This window comes from Oncorhynchus keta, chromosome 2 (assembly GCF_023373465.1).
Source record: "Oncorhynchus keta strain PuntledgeMale-10-30-2019 chromosome 2, Oket_V2, whole genome shotgun sequence".
NCBI lineage: Eukaryota > Metazoa > Chordata > Actinopteri > Salmoniformes > Salmonidae > Oncorhynchus > Oncorhynchus keta.
Window position 1 is genome coordinate 68,628,164 of NC_068422.1, and position 16,828 is coordinate 68,644,991.

General features: G+C 42.6%; 1 protein-coding gene across 10 annotated transcripts in view; it reads right to left on the reverse strand.

The window, feature by feature from the left end:
- Nucleotides 1–16,828, reverse strand: part of LOC118362387 (F-actin-monooxygenase mical2b-like) — a 47,230-nt gene that overhangs the window by 25,045 nt on the left and 5,357 nt on the right. For 9 of the 10 annotated variants that reach the window (XR_008082269.1, XR_008082283.1, XR_008082312.1 and 6 more), the window contains exon 2: nt 6,927–7,307. Coding sequence is in view for 6 of the 10 variants with exons in the window: in XM_052481424.1 (XP_052337384.1) it covers nt 6,927–7,187 (261 nt within the window). In the remaining 4 variants the exon portion in view is untranslated. Of the gene's footprint in view, nt 1–1,651; nt 1,774–6,926; nt 7,308–16,828 lie in introns of those variants that run through there. The other variant, XM_052481435.1, reaches the window with a different exon arrangement.

Consider the following 16,828-nt stretch of genomic DNA (forward strand, 5'->3'; position numbering starts at 1 on the left):
TTCTGCTGAGTCCGACCACAGCTACTTCCTGTCTGTCCCCCACCTGTGACCTCACCCCCTCACCAGGAGTGTGACCTCACCCCACCTCACCTTTCACTTCTCTCCCGTTCATTACTTACTGCACCTGGAGCCCTATTAGCTGTCAATCAAATGAAAATCAAATTAAAGTTTATCAGCCATGTACACAGTTTATCATACTCAGATCATGCAGAATGTAGACTGGAGGCCAACTCAAACATGCTTATCAAAATGGAAAGTGGACATAATGTCAGGCAGTTGGTAATTATTTTCTCCTAGAATCCTGATCAATCTATAGAGCTCAAGACTATAGGATACTGCTGAACCAAGCATTATCCTCCATAACTGCACTGTTTTTGAATGAGTACAAATGACTTGTTATACTCTACGGAGAATAGTATGTCCTCTAAGGTCATAGGCATTGACTGGTGGTCTCCAGTGTGTCCAGTGTGTTCATGCTGCCAGCCAGGTTAGATTGACAGGAACACCACCCAACACTGGGGTGAGTTGAGATCCTTAACACACATGCTTATTCTGGCTTCACCGGAGTAAAACAAACTGACTGTGTGTGTGTGAGTGAGCGAGCAGAGCCTGTGCACCTGCAGACATGATGTGATGCCTCACTAGCTTGGCTCAGCGCACGGTGGTGGCTCACACTGTTTTGGGACAAAACGTCAGACTCAAGGTACTCAATCAACTGAGAGAGACCACCGGGAGAGCCACAACATGAACTGGCAACCCTCGCAGACATCCATCTGGGACTTCATGGGAATTAGAAGAGGAGAAAAGGTGCAATACTCCTGTCTGAGCATGAAATAGGCCTGAGAAACAGGCAATGAGGGCACAGTGTGTCTCTGAACTTTCAAATCGTACCGTAGAAGGTTCCATACAGTGAATTATTTGCTCAGTGGAAGCACACTTTTCCACAGCATCAAACCATATAATTAAGGGATGTCAAGAGAGGATGCCAAGATTGGAAATGTTGATGACACACTGTTCAATGATGGGCCATCTAGGGTGAGATTTACGAGCATGGCATAGACAACCTGTTATAGAGGAGAGCTCCTCTACAATGAGGGGGGAAATACAGTAGGAAATCAAAACAGCAGTTGTTCCGTCTTTAATGCTAACCCGCATTCAGTGGGTTGTGATGTAAAGAGTTTGTGTCTTCACTGTAGTTTAGTCTAAAGGGCAGGAGACTGGGGAACTGAACAGTGCAATAAACAACAATACAATGAAAATGTTTCCATGTGCTTCATACATGAGGTATGTGCCAACATTATACAGGCATAACAGTTCACACAAGAAAAAGGAAATGAAATGTAACACTTGTGATTGAAGGTATTTCATGAATGCCCAAACCATTACAAACATATTACATAGCTCAAGGAGAATTATGTTTGCACAACGGAGACTACAAACTATCAGGCTATTTGCCATTTCATTTAATTAGGCTATTACTGCAATAATAGTATATGTCATAATGTGGAGTTAGATTGCCTAATAATTAGAGGGCTTACTTTGTAATTGTGATGTAGAAATGCAGAGAACACACAAATCAGATCCTCAATAGAAAACAGTGTCTGTATTTTGCTGAGGTATACTGGCGCTGAAGTGCAGGTCAGGAGCTCACCTTCAGGACATAGCCGGTCCAAATAGTTTCCATAGAATCTGGCACTGGACAGCGGCACCGCCCTGGAAAACTAACCGCCTCTCTCACTGGGCCTCTTCCCACTTCAGCTCACTTCTCCAGACCTCTCGGATGAGACGAGCACAAAGCAACTCTGACACTATTAAAATAAGCTTGTCAGATCTCGAGCTCAAGAAGCCACTTCAATAGGCCTAAAGCACTTACATTTAACAGCATAATCAGTGAACGAGACTAAGCTCAGTAACATGTGTCCTATGACCATTCTGTTCAGTGTATCTGCTTCGTATTTAAAAAACATTCATATGGGCCTTCATTGTGTTCCTCATTACAAACATATATAGAAGAAACCAACAGTGCGTGTGTGTCATTAGAATTATAGCCAGCTGTATGCAGTAACAAACTGGGGATGACTTCATATCCTATACAGATTGTAGCTCCAGCAGGCATTTGGAGGCTGGGTGAGGAATGCATTCACGTTATTATTCCCTGTGAACCACCACCAAACCCTAACTCAACAGTTACGTAATCCACTCCTTGTGAAGAAAGTCAAGTAATTTATTAATTTGTGGCAGATGGGCTGCAATTAATCACAACAGGAGAGCCATATACTGTACCACTATCTGTGGGAGATGTCTGTCAATCATTTTACGCCTTAAATCTCCTATTCTGTAAAGAGACTTCAAACAAAAGAAGTGAGGCTGAGTTGAATTCTGGCCTACGTTTTTTACAAGGTCGTTTCTCCTTCACAAAATACACTTCCATCCACACAGCCAGAGTAATGAAATACTTATGTGAGTCTCTCCTACTGTACCAACAGTATGGTTAATTACCCAGAACTCAGAGACTGTACTGTACATCTGTTTCATTACTTTGATCAATAAGGCCATTCGACGCTGTTCTGTGGCTTGTCAGACTGAGGAATCCTAGCTGAAACTATTTAGCATGGGGCTAAAGACAATCAGACACTTTAAATGAAAGGTTCAATAGAACTGGGATAGCACCTAATCATGGCATACTCTCAGATCAAGGGGGTATATGGTGTTCCAACCTGGTTTATAGTTGGTATCAGAGAGAACTAGTAAAACCTGGCTTATTTTGGATAACTTAAAACATACTTTAATCATATCTGGGCAGGGTTCCAACCCTTCAGCAGGGCCCATTAAAAAACACCACCCTCTCAGTAGAACTAAGAAAAATAATCACACTTGCTGAGTGATGCTGTCTGTGGCTGTGTGTTATGAAAGCATTTTGGTGACTGATTGAGGGTGCTGTGTAGCTTTGTAATGCACCATTCTGCCAAGCTGAAAGGGGCAAGGCTCTGTAGAGCTGTGGATGAGGAGGGATAAGGATAGTGCTGAAGTGAGTTACCGTAAAGGCGTTGGTATGCTTCCCAGCCAAAACAGTTCGGAAGAGTTTGTGCATATATTATGATGACATTTTGTGGCGTTTGTACGTTTTGGACTTCAGTGAGGGTTTTTTCATCTGTTCGGGCACAGTTAGAGAAATACTGCATCTGCACCCAAACATCTAAGTTAGATGTAAAATTGCACGTATATGATCTCCTCTGAAAAAAATTCCAAATGAATGGCAGATTTGTTATCTTAGATTAATTCTGACTATATTGTATATACTGGCTATGGGGTCTAAACCACACTGCACACTGCCCTAACCCATCTGGACTAGAGGAATACCTATGTGAGAATGCTATTCATCGACTACAGCTCAGCATTTAACACCATAGTACCCTCCAAACTCGTCATCAAGCTCGAGAACCTGGGTCTCGACGCCGCCCCGTGCAACTGGCTACTGGACTTCCTGACGGGCCGCCCCCAGGTGGTGAGGGTAGGTAACAACATCTCCACCCCGCTGATCCTCAACACTGGGGCCCCACAAGGGTGCGTTCTGAGCCCTCTCCTGTACTCCCTGTTCACCCACGACTGCGTTGCCATGCACGCCTCCAACTCAATCATCAAGTTTGCGGACGACACTACAGTGGTAGGCTTGATAACCAACAACGACGAGACGTCCTACAGGGAGGAGGTGAGGGACCTCGGAGTGTGGTGTCAGGAAAATAACCTCACACTCAACGTCAACAAAACAAAGGAGATGATTGTGGACTTCAGGAAATAGTAGAGGGAGCACCCCCCTATCCACATCGACGGGACAGTAGTGGAGAGGGTAGTAAGTTTTAAGTTCCTCGGCATACACATCACGGACAAACTGAATTGGTCCACCCACACAGACAGCGTTGTGAAGAAGGCGCAGCAGCGAGGTCAGTACAGGTGCATCAAAGCAGGGACCGAGAGACTGAAAAACAGCTTCTATCTCAAGGCCATCAGACTGTTAAACAGCCACCACTAACATTGAGTGGCTGCTGCCAACATACTGACTCAACTCCAGCCACTTTAATAATGGGAATTGATGGAAATGTATGTAAAAATGTATCACTAGCCACTTTAAACAATGTCACTTAATATAATGTTTACATACCCTACATTACTCATCTCATATGTATATGTATATGTATATACTGTACTCATTTAAACTGCTGTATCTTGCTGCATCTACTGCATCCTGCATCTTGCCATCTTTATGTAATACATGTATCACTAGCCACTTTAAACTATGCCACTTTATGTTTATATACCCTACATTACTCATCTCATGTATATGTATATACTGTACTCTATACCATCTACTGCATCTTGCCTATGCCGTTCTGTACCATCACTCATTCATATATCTTTATGTACATATTCTTTATCCCTTTACACTGTGTATAAGGTGGTAGTTGTGGAATTGTTAGGTTAGATTACTCGTTGGTTATTAGTGCATTGTCGGAACTAGAAGCACAAGCATTTCACTACACTCGCATTAACATCTGCTAACCATGTGAATGTGACAAATAAAATTTGATTTGATTTGATTTGAAAATGTACACTTGAAGTCCGAAGTTTACATACACTTAGGTTGGAGTCATTAAAACTCGTTTTTCAACCACTCCACAAATGTCTTGTTAACAAACTACAGTCTTTGTGCATTTTCCCAACAATTGTTTACAGACAGATTAATTCACTTAAAATTCACTGTATCACAATTCCAGTGGGTCAGAAGTTTACATACTTGACTGTGCCTTTAAACTTTGAAAAATTCCAGAAAATGTTGTCATGGTTTAAGACGCTTCTGATAGGGTAATTGACATAGTTTGAGTCAATTGGAGGTGTACCTGTGGGTGTATTTCAAGGCCTGGTTCATCCTTGGGAGCAGTTGCCAAACGCCCGAAGGTACTACGTTCATCTGTACAAACAATAGTACGCAAGTATAAACACCATGGGACAACGCAGCCGTCATACCACTCAGGAAGGAGACTCGTTCATTCTCCAAGAGATGAATGTACTTTGATGTGAAAAGGACAAATCAATCCCAGAACAACAGCAAAGGAACATGTGAAGATGCTGGAGGAAACTGGTTCAAAAGTATCTATATTCACAGTAAAACGAGTCCTATATCGACATAACCTGAAAGGCCGCTCAGCAAGGAAGAAGCCACTACTCCAAAACCTCCATAAAAAAAGCAAGACAACAGTTTGCAACTGCACATGGGGACAAAGATCGTACTTTTTGGAGAAATGTCCTCTGGTCTGATGAAGATGAAACAAAAGTAGAACTGTTTGGCCATAATGACCATCATTATGTTTGGAGGAAAAAGGGGGAGGCTTGCAAGCTGAAGAACACCATCCCAACCGTGAAGCACGGGGGTGGCAGCATCATGTTGTGGGTGTGCTTTGCTGCAGGAGGGACTGGTGCACCTCACAAAATAGAGGACATCATGAGGATGGAAAATAATGTGTATATATTGAAGCAACATCGCAAGACATCAGTCAGGAAGTTAAAGCTTGGTCGCAAATTGGTCTTCCAAATGGACAATGAGCCCAAGCATACTTCCAAAGTTGTGGAAAAATGGCTTAAGGACAACAAAGTCAAGGTATTGGAGTGGCCATCACAAAGCCCTGACCTCAATCCCATAGAAAATTTGTGGGCAGAACTGAAAAAGCGTGTGCGAGCAAGGAGGCCTACAAACCTGACTCAGTTACACCAGCTCTGTCAGGAGGAATGGGCCAAAATTCACCCAACTTATTGTGGGAAGCTTGTGGAAGGCTACCCAAAACGTTTGACCAAAGCTAAACAATTTAAAGGCAATGCTACCAAATTGAATGTATGTCAACTTCTGACACACTGGGAATGTGATGAAAAAAATAAAAGCTGAAATAAATCATTCTCTCTACTATTATTCTGACATTTCACCTTCTTAAAAAAAGTGGTGATCCTAACTGACCTAAGACAGGGATTTTTTATTAGGATTAAATGTCAGGAATTGTGAAAATCGGAGTTTAAATGTATTTGGTTAATTAAGGTGTTACATAAACTTCCAACTTCAACTGTACAAACAGTACCATTGCATCTTTTTTCTAGCTTTTCAAGAGGTCTTTTAAGGGACTATGTGAGCACACTTGTTCGGTTCGCCTAGGTGAGTTTGGCTAGGCGCCAACCGAACTGAAGCATGCTGATGCTTTAAGTGTCTGTGTGTGTTTGATTGTGTGTGTGTGCGTGCATGAGTGCGTACGTGCATGCATGTGCATTTGTGAACATACGTGTGTAAATACTGAGATGAAATTTGAGTTCTGTCTGATCAGAAGAACACATCTTCTCAGCTGTTTATATGCGCCAGCTGCAGTAAAGGATAGTAGCTGATTTAATGTGTCCTGACAGGTACAGTTTAAAGTGATGACCATGACGTTGCCTAAGTCACTACTCTCCCTATAACAGAGCACTTCTCTACTAAGAATAGACAAACTGCCGATTGTCGAAAACCGATTATAGCCGGGAAAAAGTCAGAGAATCAGTCACACCTGTCACTAGTGTGACTTGAATCCTGATTAATCATAAGTCCAATGGGTCAGACCAGTCATACAACTCACAGCTACACAAAGAGAAGTGAAATGCATAACATTCATAAATATTACTTCCACATGAATATATTGGGATCTTATTTCAAACTACTGTAGAGTGTGCACTGTGCAGTCAAGACAATTTTCACACTGATGGTCTTGTAGTTCTTTGTCTCTTTTATCTCCAAAGACTTCCATGCAACAGAGCTCCGTCTACAGTGTGCACAAAGCACCAGAGGAAAAACAACACCTCTGTATGATGCAAAGCAAGTGTCCTTCGAATGTCATGGTGAGTGGCTGTTAGCTTACCTTAATTCCCACACAGGCTTGGCCCTTCTTGTACTCCTTGTGGCAGGTTCTCTTGTCCAGCTTGGTCCAGAGGGCTTTGGCCCTCCAGGATGTGAGCCTGGTCTTCAGACTACAGTAGAACGTCTCATGGTCCTGAGGGTCTAGATCCAGCAGCCTGCACAGGAGGTTGAAGGACTGCAGGGTGCCCTTACAGGTGGAAGCCTGGATGAAGTTCTCAAACAGCTTCCCTGCCTGGTCCTTCTCCTCCTCTGTCTCCCCCATCTTTCCCAGGAGGAGTGCAGGGTGCTTGGCTGGTGCTGGCTTGCCTTTCCTCCTCTCTCGCTCTCCCCCAGCTGTCTCAGTGGCTACACCCACAGCCTGGCCCCCATGGTCATGCCCAATCTGAGGAGGTACAGAGAAAACATATTGAGTCGGATGTCATCGCACGGCCTTTAGAAGTGTAGAATCCTTAACAGATGGCTTTATGGAACATTGGGAGAAAAAAAATTAAACAGTCAAGTTTTGGACAGGAAAAGGCACAAACCTCTCTAACCATTCTTAGTTTTATTATGTACGTTTAAAAGGTTGATGTTTCGGCCTTCAATGGCCTTCTTCAGAATAATCACAGAGGGAATAGACAAGTTCACATAGTGCATGGGGAAGACAATTAGGGAAACAGTCAATTAACCAGCCTGCAACAATCACTGATTTTCTGCAGAACTGGTTTCATTGTATGTATTTTACTTCAAATCATATATCATTATATTTCCAGTGTAAGAATAGATGTGTTTGAGCTCTCAAAGAAAGCATTTTTATTTTCTGACAAACGAATACAGCATGCCATACTAACTGATTGTTTCTAGATAGATCCTGGGATAATGATTGTCTTCATTTCTGGTCTAACAATGGACTGTGGAAGAGTGCACATTTACAAAAGTCAATGCCAAAAGTTAAAAATCTCAAAATAGAAACGTATTTCAAAACATACAGTGTTCCCATTTCTATGAACTAAATGAAATACAGGAGGTCATACAGATAACACAGTGAATATCAACACAATAATGAATCATGGTTTCCATCTACAAAGTACAGTGCATTTCAATCTAATGACCAAATCTATGGATAAAAATACCAGACAGCTCAGTGAGGTCAGACAGTTCGGCCCATGCCTGTTTGCACATCACTGACTTGGCACTAGTGGACACGGACATACTGCTAAGCAGGGAGAAAAAAGTGCTTGTCTTGCGGCTGGAAACTGGACAGAGGTTCATTTTTTTCATCCGCAGAAGGGGGACACCTACCCCTGGATATACTACCTAGAGTTGTAGACTAGTCTCATAGGTTTACATTACATAGTAAATGTACTGGGATACTCAAATTAGTATGAGTGATATGCATTAATTAGCAACATTGCAACTACTTATTAGTTTTTAGGTACTTTGCAATTACTTAGCATTTTAGCTAACCCTAACCCTAACCTAACTCCTTACCTAACCACTAAAAAAACTAATGTTAGCATTAGCCACCTAGCTAATGTTATCCAAAACAAATGTGAATTTGTAACATATTAGAGGTTTTGCAAATGCGTAACATGTTGTACGTTTTGCAAATTCATAACATATTGTACAAAATGCAATACGTAACTTATCATACAAATTGTCATTCTTAACATATCATACAACATCCACAAATGAATACATACCATATGAAACGTAACACATACTAAATGTAATGTCTCGATTTGAACTTACAGAATAATAAGAAATGCTCTGAGACCATGTTGAGAGTTGTGTTTGTTTGTTTTTTCGCTCCCCTATAGGATTTCAAAGCCATTGAATTCCCTATGATAATATTGATGTCTCGACAGGTCCGAAGGATAAAAGTGAAACAGATTATTAGTCTGTGGTCCTTCTGTAGCACAGTTGGTAGAGCATGGCGCTTGTAACGCCATGGGTAGTGGGTTCGATTCCCGGGACCACCCATACATAGAATGTATGCACACATGACTGTAAGTCGCTTTGGATAAAAGCGTCTGCTAAATGGCATATATTTTTTATATTTTTTTTTTAGGACAACCTCTCTGTATCATTGAGTGGCCAGGATGGTACTCAGGCCACACCTTAACTGAGAGAGACCGAAAACTCTTCATTAATTATGAATGAGGCTTACATATGCTTACTTTTACTTGTAGCATTACCCTCACACACCATATATTGAAAAATGAAACTGACACTAGAAAAATAACCCAATCCCCTCTTTCAAAAACCACTAATCAAACATTTGAAAAGCATGCCAGGGAATCCACACCAGAGCACAACATAAAAGCATAACATGGAAACCTCTCCTAAAAATATGGGAACTTTTTGGGTGGGGACCATGGCTTCTGTGAGGTTTGGGAATAGCAGGCCTTTGCTATTCAAATCATCCATGGAGAGGGCTGGGCTGTGCTGGACTTGGCCAGGGGAGAGGTGAGCCCAGCCCAGCAGGTCCTGCTGCAGTGCCGTCCCCCGCTCTCCACCTCAGGGAGTGGTGTGCTAGAGTGCTGCATGGAGTGGTGTGTAATCGCATTCTCTAGAGTGATGAATCACGCTTCACCATCTGGCAGTCCGATGGACTGGGGGATGCCAGGAGAACTCTACCTGCCCGAATGCATAGTGCCAACTGTAAAGTTTGGTGGAGGAGGAATAATGGTCTGGGACTGTTTTTTATGGTTCCGGCTAGACCCCTTAGTTCCAGTGAAGGGAAATCTTAACGCTACATCATACAATAATATTCTAGACAATTCTGTGCTTCCAACTTTGTAGCAACAGTTTGGGGAAGGACCTTTCCTGTTTCAGCATGGCAATGCCCCCGTGCACAAAGCAAGGTCCATACAGAAATGTCGAGATCGGTGTGGAAGACCTTAACTGGCCTGCACAAAGTTCTGCCCTAAACACTATCGAACACCATTGGGATGACTTGGAACACCGACTGCGAGCCAGGCCTAATCGCCCAATATCAGTGCCCAACCTCACTAATGCTCTTGTGGCTGAATGAAAGCAAGTCCCCGCAGCAATGTTCCAACATCTAGTGGAAAGCCTTCCCAGAAGAGTGGAGGCTGTTAGAGCAGCAAAGGGTCATGTAGTGTAACTGCTCTGCTGCCTACTGGAGTTGGTCCGAGTGACACCACCTCTCCTCTTCCACTGTGCAGCAGCTGTTGAGAGATCGATATGCCATCTGTCCATTAAGAAAAGTGTTATTATGTCTCTGACACATTTTTATGTTATGTTTATTTAACTAGGCAAGTTAGTTAAGAACAAATTCTTATTTTCAATGATAGCCTAGGAACAGTGGGTTAACTGCCTGTTCAGAGGCAGAACAACAGATTTGTACCTTGTCAGCTCGGGGGTTTGAACTTGCAACCTTCCGGTTACTAGTCCAATCATTCTATCTTACAGAATCCTGTTCGGCCCAAACTAGCTGTCTATTTTGCATCCTGTTCGCTCTTGTTGTTTCTTTGCCTTACAGTCATTCATCCTGGATAATGGGATGTTAGCTCGTATTGAGGACAATGTGGGAGGGGTGTCAACTTTTGTCCCCCAGGCTGATACACACACACCATAGTGACCCCCGGCTCCTGTCCTAGTGTCAGACACAAAACCCTACAGGCCTCGCTCTGGAGACAGCCAAGCCCCAGACTGCATTCCAACGCTGCATGCCTCACATAGCACTGAACTGCTCTATCAACAAGGAAGGCAACGCCTACAGACCTCTGTCAATGGTTCAACCACAGATATCCAATGGCGTGCTCATGACTCTGGGCCCATTCTGTAGGCTGTTATCAGTGTGCTTTGGTGATGTAATGTTCACGAGTGCTGAGAGAGGGCTGTGAGGGGCTCAGCATAGCATGCAGGTGCTTTAATTAGCTTTGGGCAGGGTCATTTGTTTATGCAAAGGATGTATTATTATGCTGCTGTGGGGTAAGGGTGTTCCCCTTACCATGCAAGTTGTGGTACAACACAACATCTCCATTCACACCATTGTTGAAATAACAGCAAATGGTGAGAAAATCCTGAATGGCCCACTTTGTTCTCTGGTTATATTGGACAAGTTAGATGTGACAAATGATGGTATTTGCAACTGTTTTTTCTGTATAGATTTCATAACAAAAAAACATAAGGACTTCAGTTGAACTACAGTAAACACTCGCTTTGTCTACCACTAACAAGTAGTTGTACTCCCAAAGCAACATTTATATATATATATGCCATTTAGCAGACACTTTTATCCAAAGCGACTTACAGTCATGTGTGCATACATTCTACGTATGGGTGGTCCCAGGAATCGAACCCACTACCCTGGCGTTACAAGCGCCATGCTCTACCAACTGTGCTACAGAAGGACCACAACATTTCAGGAAGCAATTTTAATATGCGGCTATCACAATATCAGACCATTTCCAACGAAGACATACAGTAACTACAACTTGTGCTTGGAAAGTTTAAATATAACCAGGGGTTTGTGCTCCAAGCTTCACAAATTGTTTTTAAAAAAGCTACAGTATGAAGACCTGCTGGAGAGGTCTTTCTGTGTTGGTTAATGAAAGCTAGCACACACTGCCCTCACAGCGCCTTTGGAAAGGTTTCAGACCCCTTGACTTTTTCCATATTTTGTTACGTTACAGCCTTATTCTGAAATTGACTAAATTAATGCTTTTCCCTCATCAATCTACACACAATACCACATAATGACAAAGCGAAAACAGGTTTTTTGAAATGTTTGCAAATTTATAAAAAATAGATAACAGAAATATATTTATACTATTTATACTTACTTATTGACATAAGTATTCAGACCCTTTGCTCTGAGACTAAATTGAGCTTAGGTGCATTCTGTTTCCATTGATCATTCTTGAGATGTTTCTATAACTTGATTGGAGTCCACCTGGGGTAAATTCAATTGATTGGACATGATTTGGAAAGCCACACACCTGTCTATATAAGGTCCCACAGTTGACAGTGCATGTCAGAGCAAAAACCAAGCCATGAGGTCAAAGAAATTGTCTGTATAGCTCCGAGACAGGATTGTGTCCGGGCACAGATCTGGGGAAGAGTACCAAATAATGTATGCAGCATTGAAGGTCCCCAAGAACACAGTGTCCTCCATCCTTCTTAAATGGAAATTGTTTGGAACTACCAAGACTCTTCCTAGAGCTGGCCGCCTGGCCGAACTGAGTAATCGGGAGAGAAGGGCCTTGGTCAGGTGAGGTGATCAAGAAACTGATGGTCAATGACACAGCTCTAGAGTTCCTCTGTGGAGATGGGAGAACCTTCCAGCAGGACAACCATCTCAGCATCACTCCACCAATCAGGCCTGTATGGTAGAGTGGCCAGGTGGAAGACGCTTCTCAGTAAAAGGCACATGACAGCCCGCTTGGAGTTTGCCAAAAGGCACCTAAACACTCTCAGACCATGAGAAACAAGATTCTCTGGTCTGATGTAACCAAGATTGAACTCTTTGACCTGAATGCCAAGCATCACATCTGGAGGAAACCTAGCACCATCCCTACGGTGAAGCATGGTGGTGGCAGAATCATGCTGTGGGGATGTTTTTCAGTGGCAGTGACTGGTAGACTAGTCAGGATTGAGGCAAAGATGAACAATCCAAAGTACAGAGAGATCCTTGATGAAAACCTGCTCCAGAGCGCTCAGGACCTCAGACTGGGGTGAAGGTTCACCTTCCAACAGGACAACGACCCTAAGCACACAGCCAAGACAACACAGGAGTGGCTTCGGGACTGGTCAAGTCTCTGAAAGTCCTTGAGTCCGGACTTGAACCCGATCAAACATCTCTGGAGAGACCTGAAAATAGCTGTGCAGCAACATTCCCCATCCAACCTGACAGAGCTTGAGAGGATCTGCAGAGATGAATGGGAGAAACTCCCCAAATAAAGGTGTGCCAAGCTTGTAGCGTCATACCCAAGAAGACTTGATGCTGTAATCACTGCCAAAGGTGCTTCAACAAAGTACTGAGTAAAGTGTTTGAATACTTAAGTAAACGTGATATTTACGTTTTTTTATTTGCAATAAATTAGCAAACCTTTCAACCTGTTTTTGTTTTGTCATTTTGGGGTATTGTGTGTAGATCGATGAGGGAAATCAATAATTTAATACATTTTAGAATAAGGCTGTAATGTAACAAAATGTGGAAAAAGTCAAGTGGTCTGAATACTTTTCCAAAGGCACTGTATGGTCAGCTAGAAGAGCTGATGCTACATTGTCCCAGATGGAATACCATGACCTCACCCATGATCTCCATCTGACAGCATGGAAAGGCAATCAGCAGGCAGACAGCACCAACCCACAGAGCACCCGTAAAAAACACACATTTAAAAAAGAGAGAGAGAGAGAGAGAGAGAGAGAGAGACAGAGACAGAGACAGAGACAGAGACAGAGACAGAGACAGAGACAAAGAGCAGACCGCGGCTGGGATCAATGGCCATTCCAAGCTGTTTTTATGAGAGCCTGAACGTTCAATTTCACCATACTGTACAATCCTACCTGTTTTTTAAATCATATCTGCCCATCTATGACTTGGCTAATGACTAATCCATTTGCAAACACTGGCTATTCATTTTATGCCTGTTATATCTAACAAACCAACCCATCACTGGTGCTTTCACAGTACACCACAGGCGTCTCAGTTACCTGTTATTGTATTAGATAATAGTTCTCATAACTTTGTTATTTAAAGACACTTGACTCATGACTCTGACAGAGTATACGCTACAGAGAAACTGAGGCAGAGCTATAGTATATAGTATATCTCCTGAAGGTTAGTCTGAGCTCAGGTAATCCAGTGCATTTTTCAGAGGGATGAGTGTACATGCTATCAGTTTCCAGAGGAGGAATTCCCTAGATGTGAAGTATGTACCTGTTACAGCTGGCCTGCCAAGGCAGAACAGCTAAAGGGAGCTAGCCAGAGACACACACTCCCTCAAACACACACATACCTGTACACGCATTATACTGTAAATAATCGGCACATTTTCTTTGAGAACAAAACAATTATTTAACCACTAGCTGTTTAACCAATGTTCTGTAATGTTTCATTTATTCAATTTGAGTTATAACCGACACTCTCATTAGCATTGTAGCTCATGCGCTTACATTCTTGGTAAGAATCAAAATAGGTTTCCTTTCCATACCACATGAGCCATCAGCTGTGACTTAAATTCCCCCTCAGTTACACATGCAGCTCCATGCAATGAGACTGGTAGTAGAGCACATTTAATGAGAAGGAACTCGCCACCTTAACACCTCACATACCTTTATAACAACACCAGTGTCAGGTTGTATTAAGACTTGGTCTAATAACAACCAACCAGGCAATACACGGTCTAAGGCAGGAAATACTGGCCAATAACTTAATAAGTGTGCCCATTACTACATCAGCCAAGGTCATAGAAACTGAGCAATATAGTACATACTGCTAGACCAGTAAAACACAAAACAATGACGTGATGTCCATCGTTATTGCTCCACACAGCCTCTAGCTATCAAAAAACAATGGGAAGCTGACGACTCAAAGGAAAACAATGGGAGGGCTGGGAATGACACGTAATGCAGTTAATTACCGAGAGAACTGAAGGAAACCAGGAAGTAAGCCCTCAACCCCTGATAAGCAGACATTACGCCTCAGAGCTGGACAACAATCTAAGAAAAACACATGTTCCAGCATCCCGCCAACAACTTTGCCCCTCTCCAGCCCTCATAACTCGCTTGTACTATCTCAACTCTGAGAAATCTGGCTGCTTCTTCAGGCAGCGGTGCCAAAACAAAGGAGAGCGTCTTGGACACGGTTAAAAACACTGCGTTATCTGTCCGGTCCCAGTGAATGTCATTCATCTAGAGAGGAGAAAATAATGAATTTACACAGAAGCAGGCGCTGGAGAGGTGAAGCAGCTGTCTGCCGTCTGGAGGCCTGTCTGACCCACGCAGTGTGTGTTAACCACATGTCTTCTTGGACTTGGAGAAAGATTTATCTGGACAAACTTCAGACACACCAAGCACACAAATAATGTCTGTCCAGCTATTTGAAGTTTGACATACAGTATGTAATCCACTTGGCACACAATAGTTTGACCTTATCCAGTGCCACATTCCTTTCTTCATTTCACACAAATAAATGAGCAAATAGCTGACAAATGCAGTGAACTCTCGCCATGTAAAAAGATTGACCTGATGTTCTTAAATCAACATTGGAAAATCTTGGAAACACTGATGACATATTCAATGCAATTATTACGCCAATATACCATACAGTAACATGAGATCCTCACAATGTGATTGGGATCAAGATTCTTACAGTGAGAAGTGACTGCACACTGAAGGCAGATTTTTTGGTAAGTGACATTCCCCCAGACAGTCTGACAGACAGTCAGTCAGCAGAGGCAATTGGATCCAGAGATCCTGTTCCATGTCTCAGAATGGCACCGAGGGGTTTATAGGACAGTGTATGACCACAGGGAAGGAATAGAGGAGCCGGTAAGGCAGCTTTCAGGGAAGTCATGCTCAGAATAGACAGGTGTCATGTTCCAGGGGAAAACAGCACATGTCCTGGAGGATAGCCTGACATCTGTACAAGGCCACTCTACAAACATACACTGTGTTGCTGACCACAAAGAGAACAGCTCCATCGGACCTGAAGGATCTGTGCCACTCTTCAGAAAAAAGGACTGCTGGACTCTGTCCATGACATTTGGTGACCATTTATTGTGATCATAGACACAATGATGGAGTGCTTAGGGGTTGTTGCTCTGTAAACACAATTCTACTTTAATCCTTACAGTAATTTCAGGGTAAAGAAAGTCATGACATGCCTCCAGCCAGTGGTGTAAACTACTTCAGTAGTTTTTAGGGGTATCTGTACTTTACTTTACTATTTATATTTGACAACTTTGACTTTTACTTCTCTACATTCCTGAAGAAAATAATGTACTTTTCACTCCATACATTTTATCTGACCCCAAAGGTACTCATTGCATTTTCAATGCTAAGCAAGACAGGAAATTGGTCCAATTCATGCATTTATCAAGAGAACATCCCTGGTCATATCTACTGCCTCTGATCTGGCAGACTCACTAAACACACATGCTTTCTTTGTAAATTGTGTCTGAGTGTTGGAGTAAGCCCCTGTCTAAAAACAAGACAATAGTGCAATCTGGTTTGCTTTATGTAAGGAACTTTAAATAATTTATGCTTTTACTTTTGCTACTTAAGTATATTTGAGCAATTACATTTACTTTTGATACTTAAGTATATTTAAAACCAAATACTTGTAGACTTTTACTCAAGTACTATTTTACTGGGTGACTTTCACTTTAACTTGAGTCATTTTCTATTAAGGTATGTTTACTTTTGTGACAAAGCTCTGATGTGTTATTGGGTCATCGGATATTTGTCAGTGTGTCTGTTTTCCTGTCCAGATCAAAGGGATGGAGCGCTGCCACTGTGACACTGCCTTTGCTGGAGGTGAAAGCACAAGGCCTGACTCAATCTGTCACACCCTGATCTGTTTCACCTGTTCCTGTTATTGTCTCCACCCCCTCCAGGTGTCGCTTATTTTCCCCCGTGTATTTATCCCTGTATTTCCTGTCTCTCTGTGCCAGTTTGTCTTGTATGTTTCCAAGCCATCCAGCGGTTTTCCCGTTCTCCTGTTTTTTGCATTCTCCCTTCTCTAGTCCTCACAGTTTTGACTTTGTACCTGCCTGCCACTTTGTACCTCCTGGTTTTCACGGTTTTTCCTGGCCATGACCATTCTCTTGCCTCCCCTTTTGGATTAATAAACATTGTAAGATTCCAACCATCTGCCTCCTGTGTCTGCATTTGGGTCTCGCCTTGTGCCTTTCACACAAACTCCTTTTAAGTTCCCTTAATGACCGA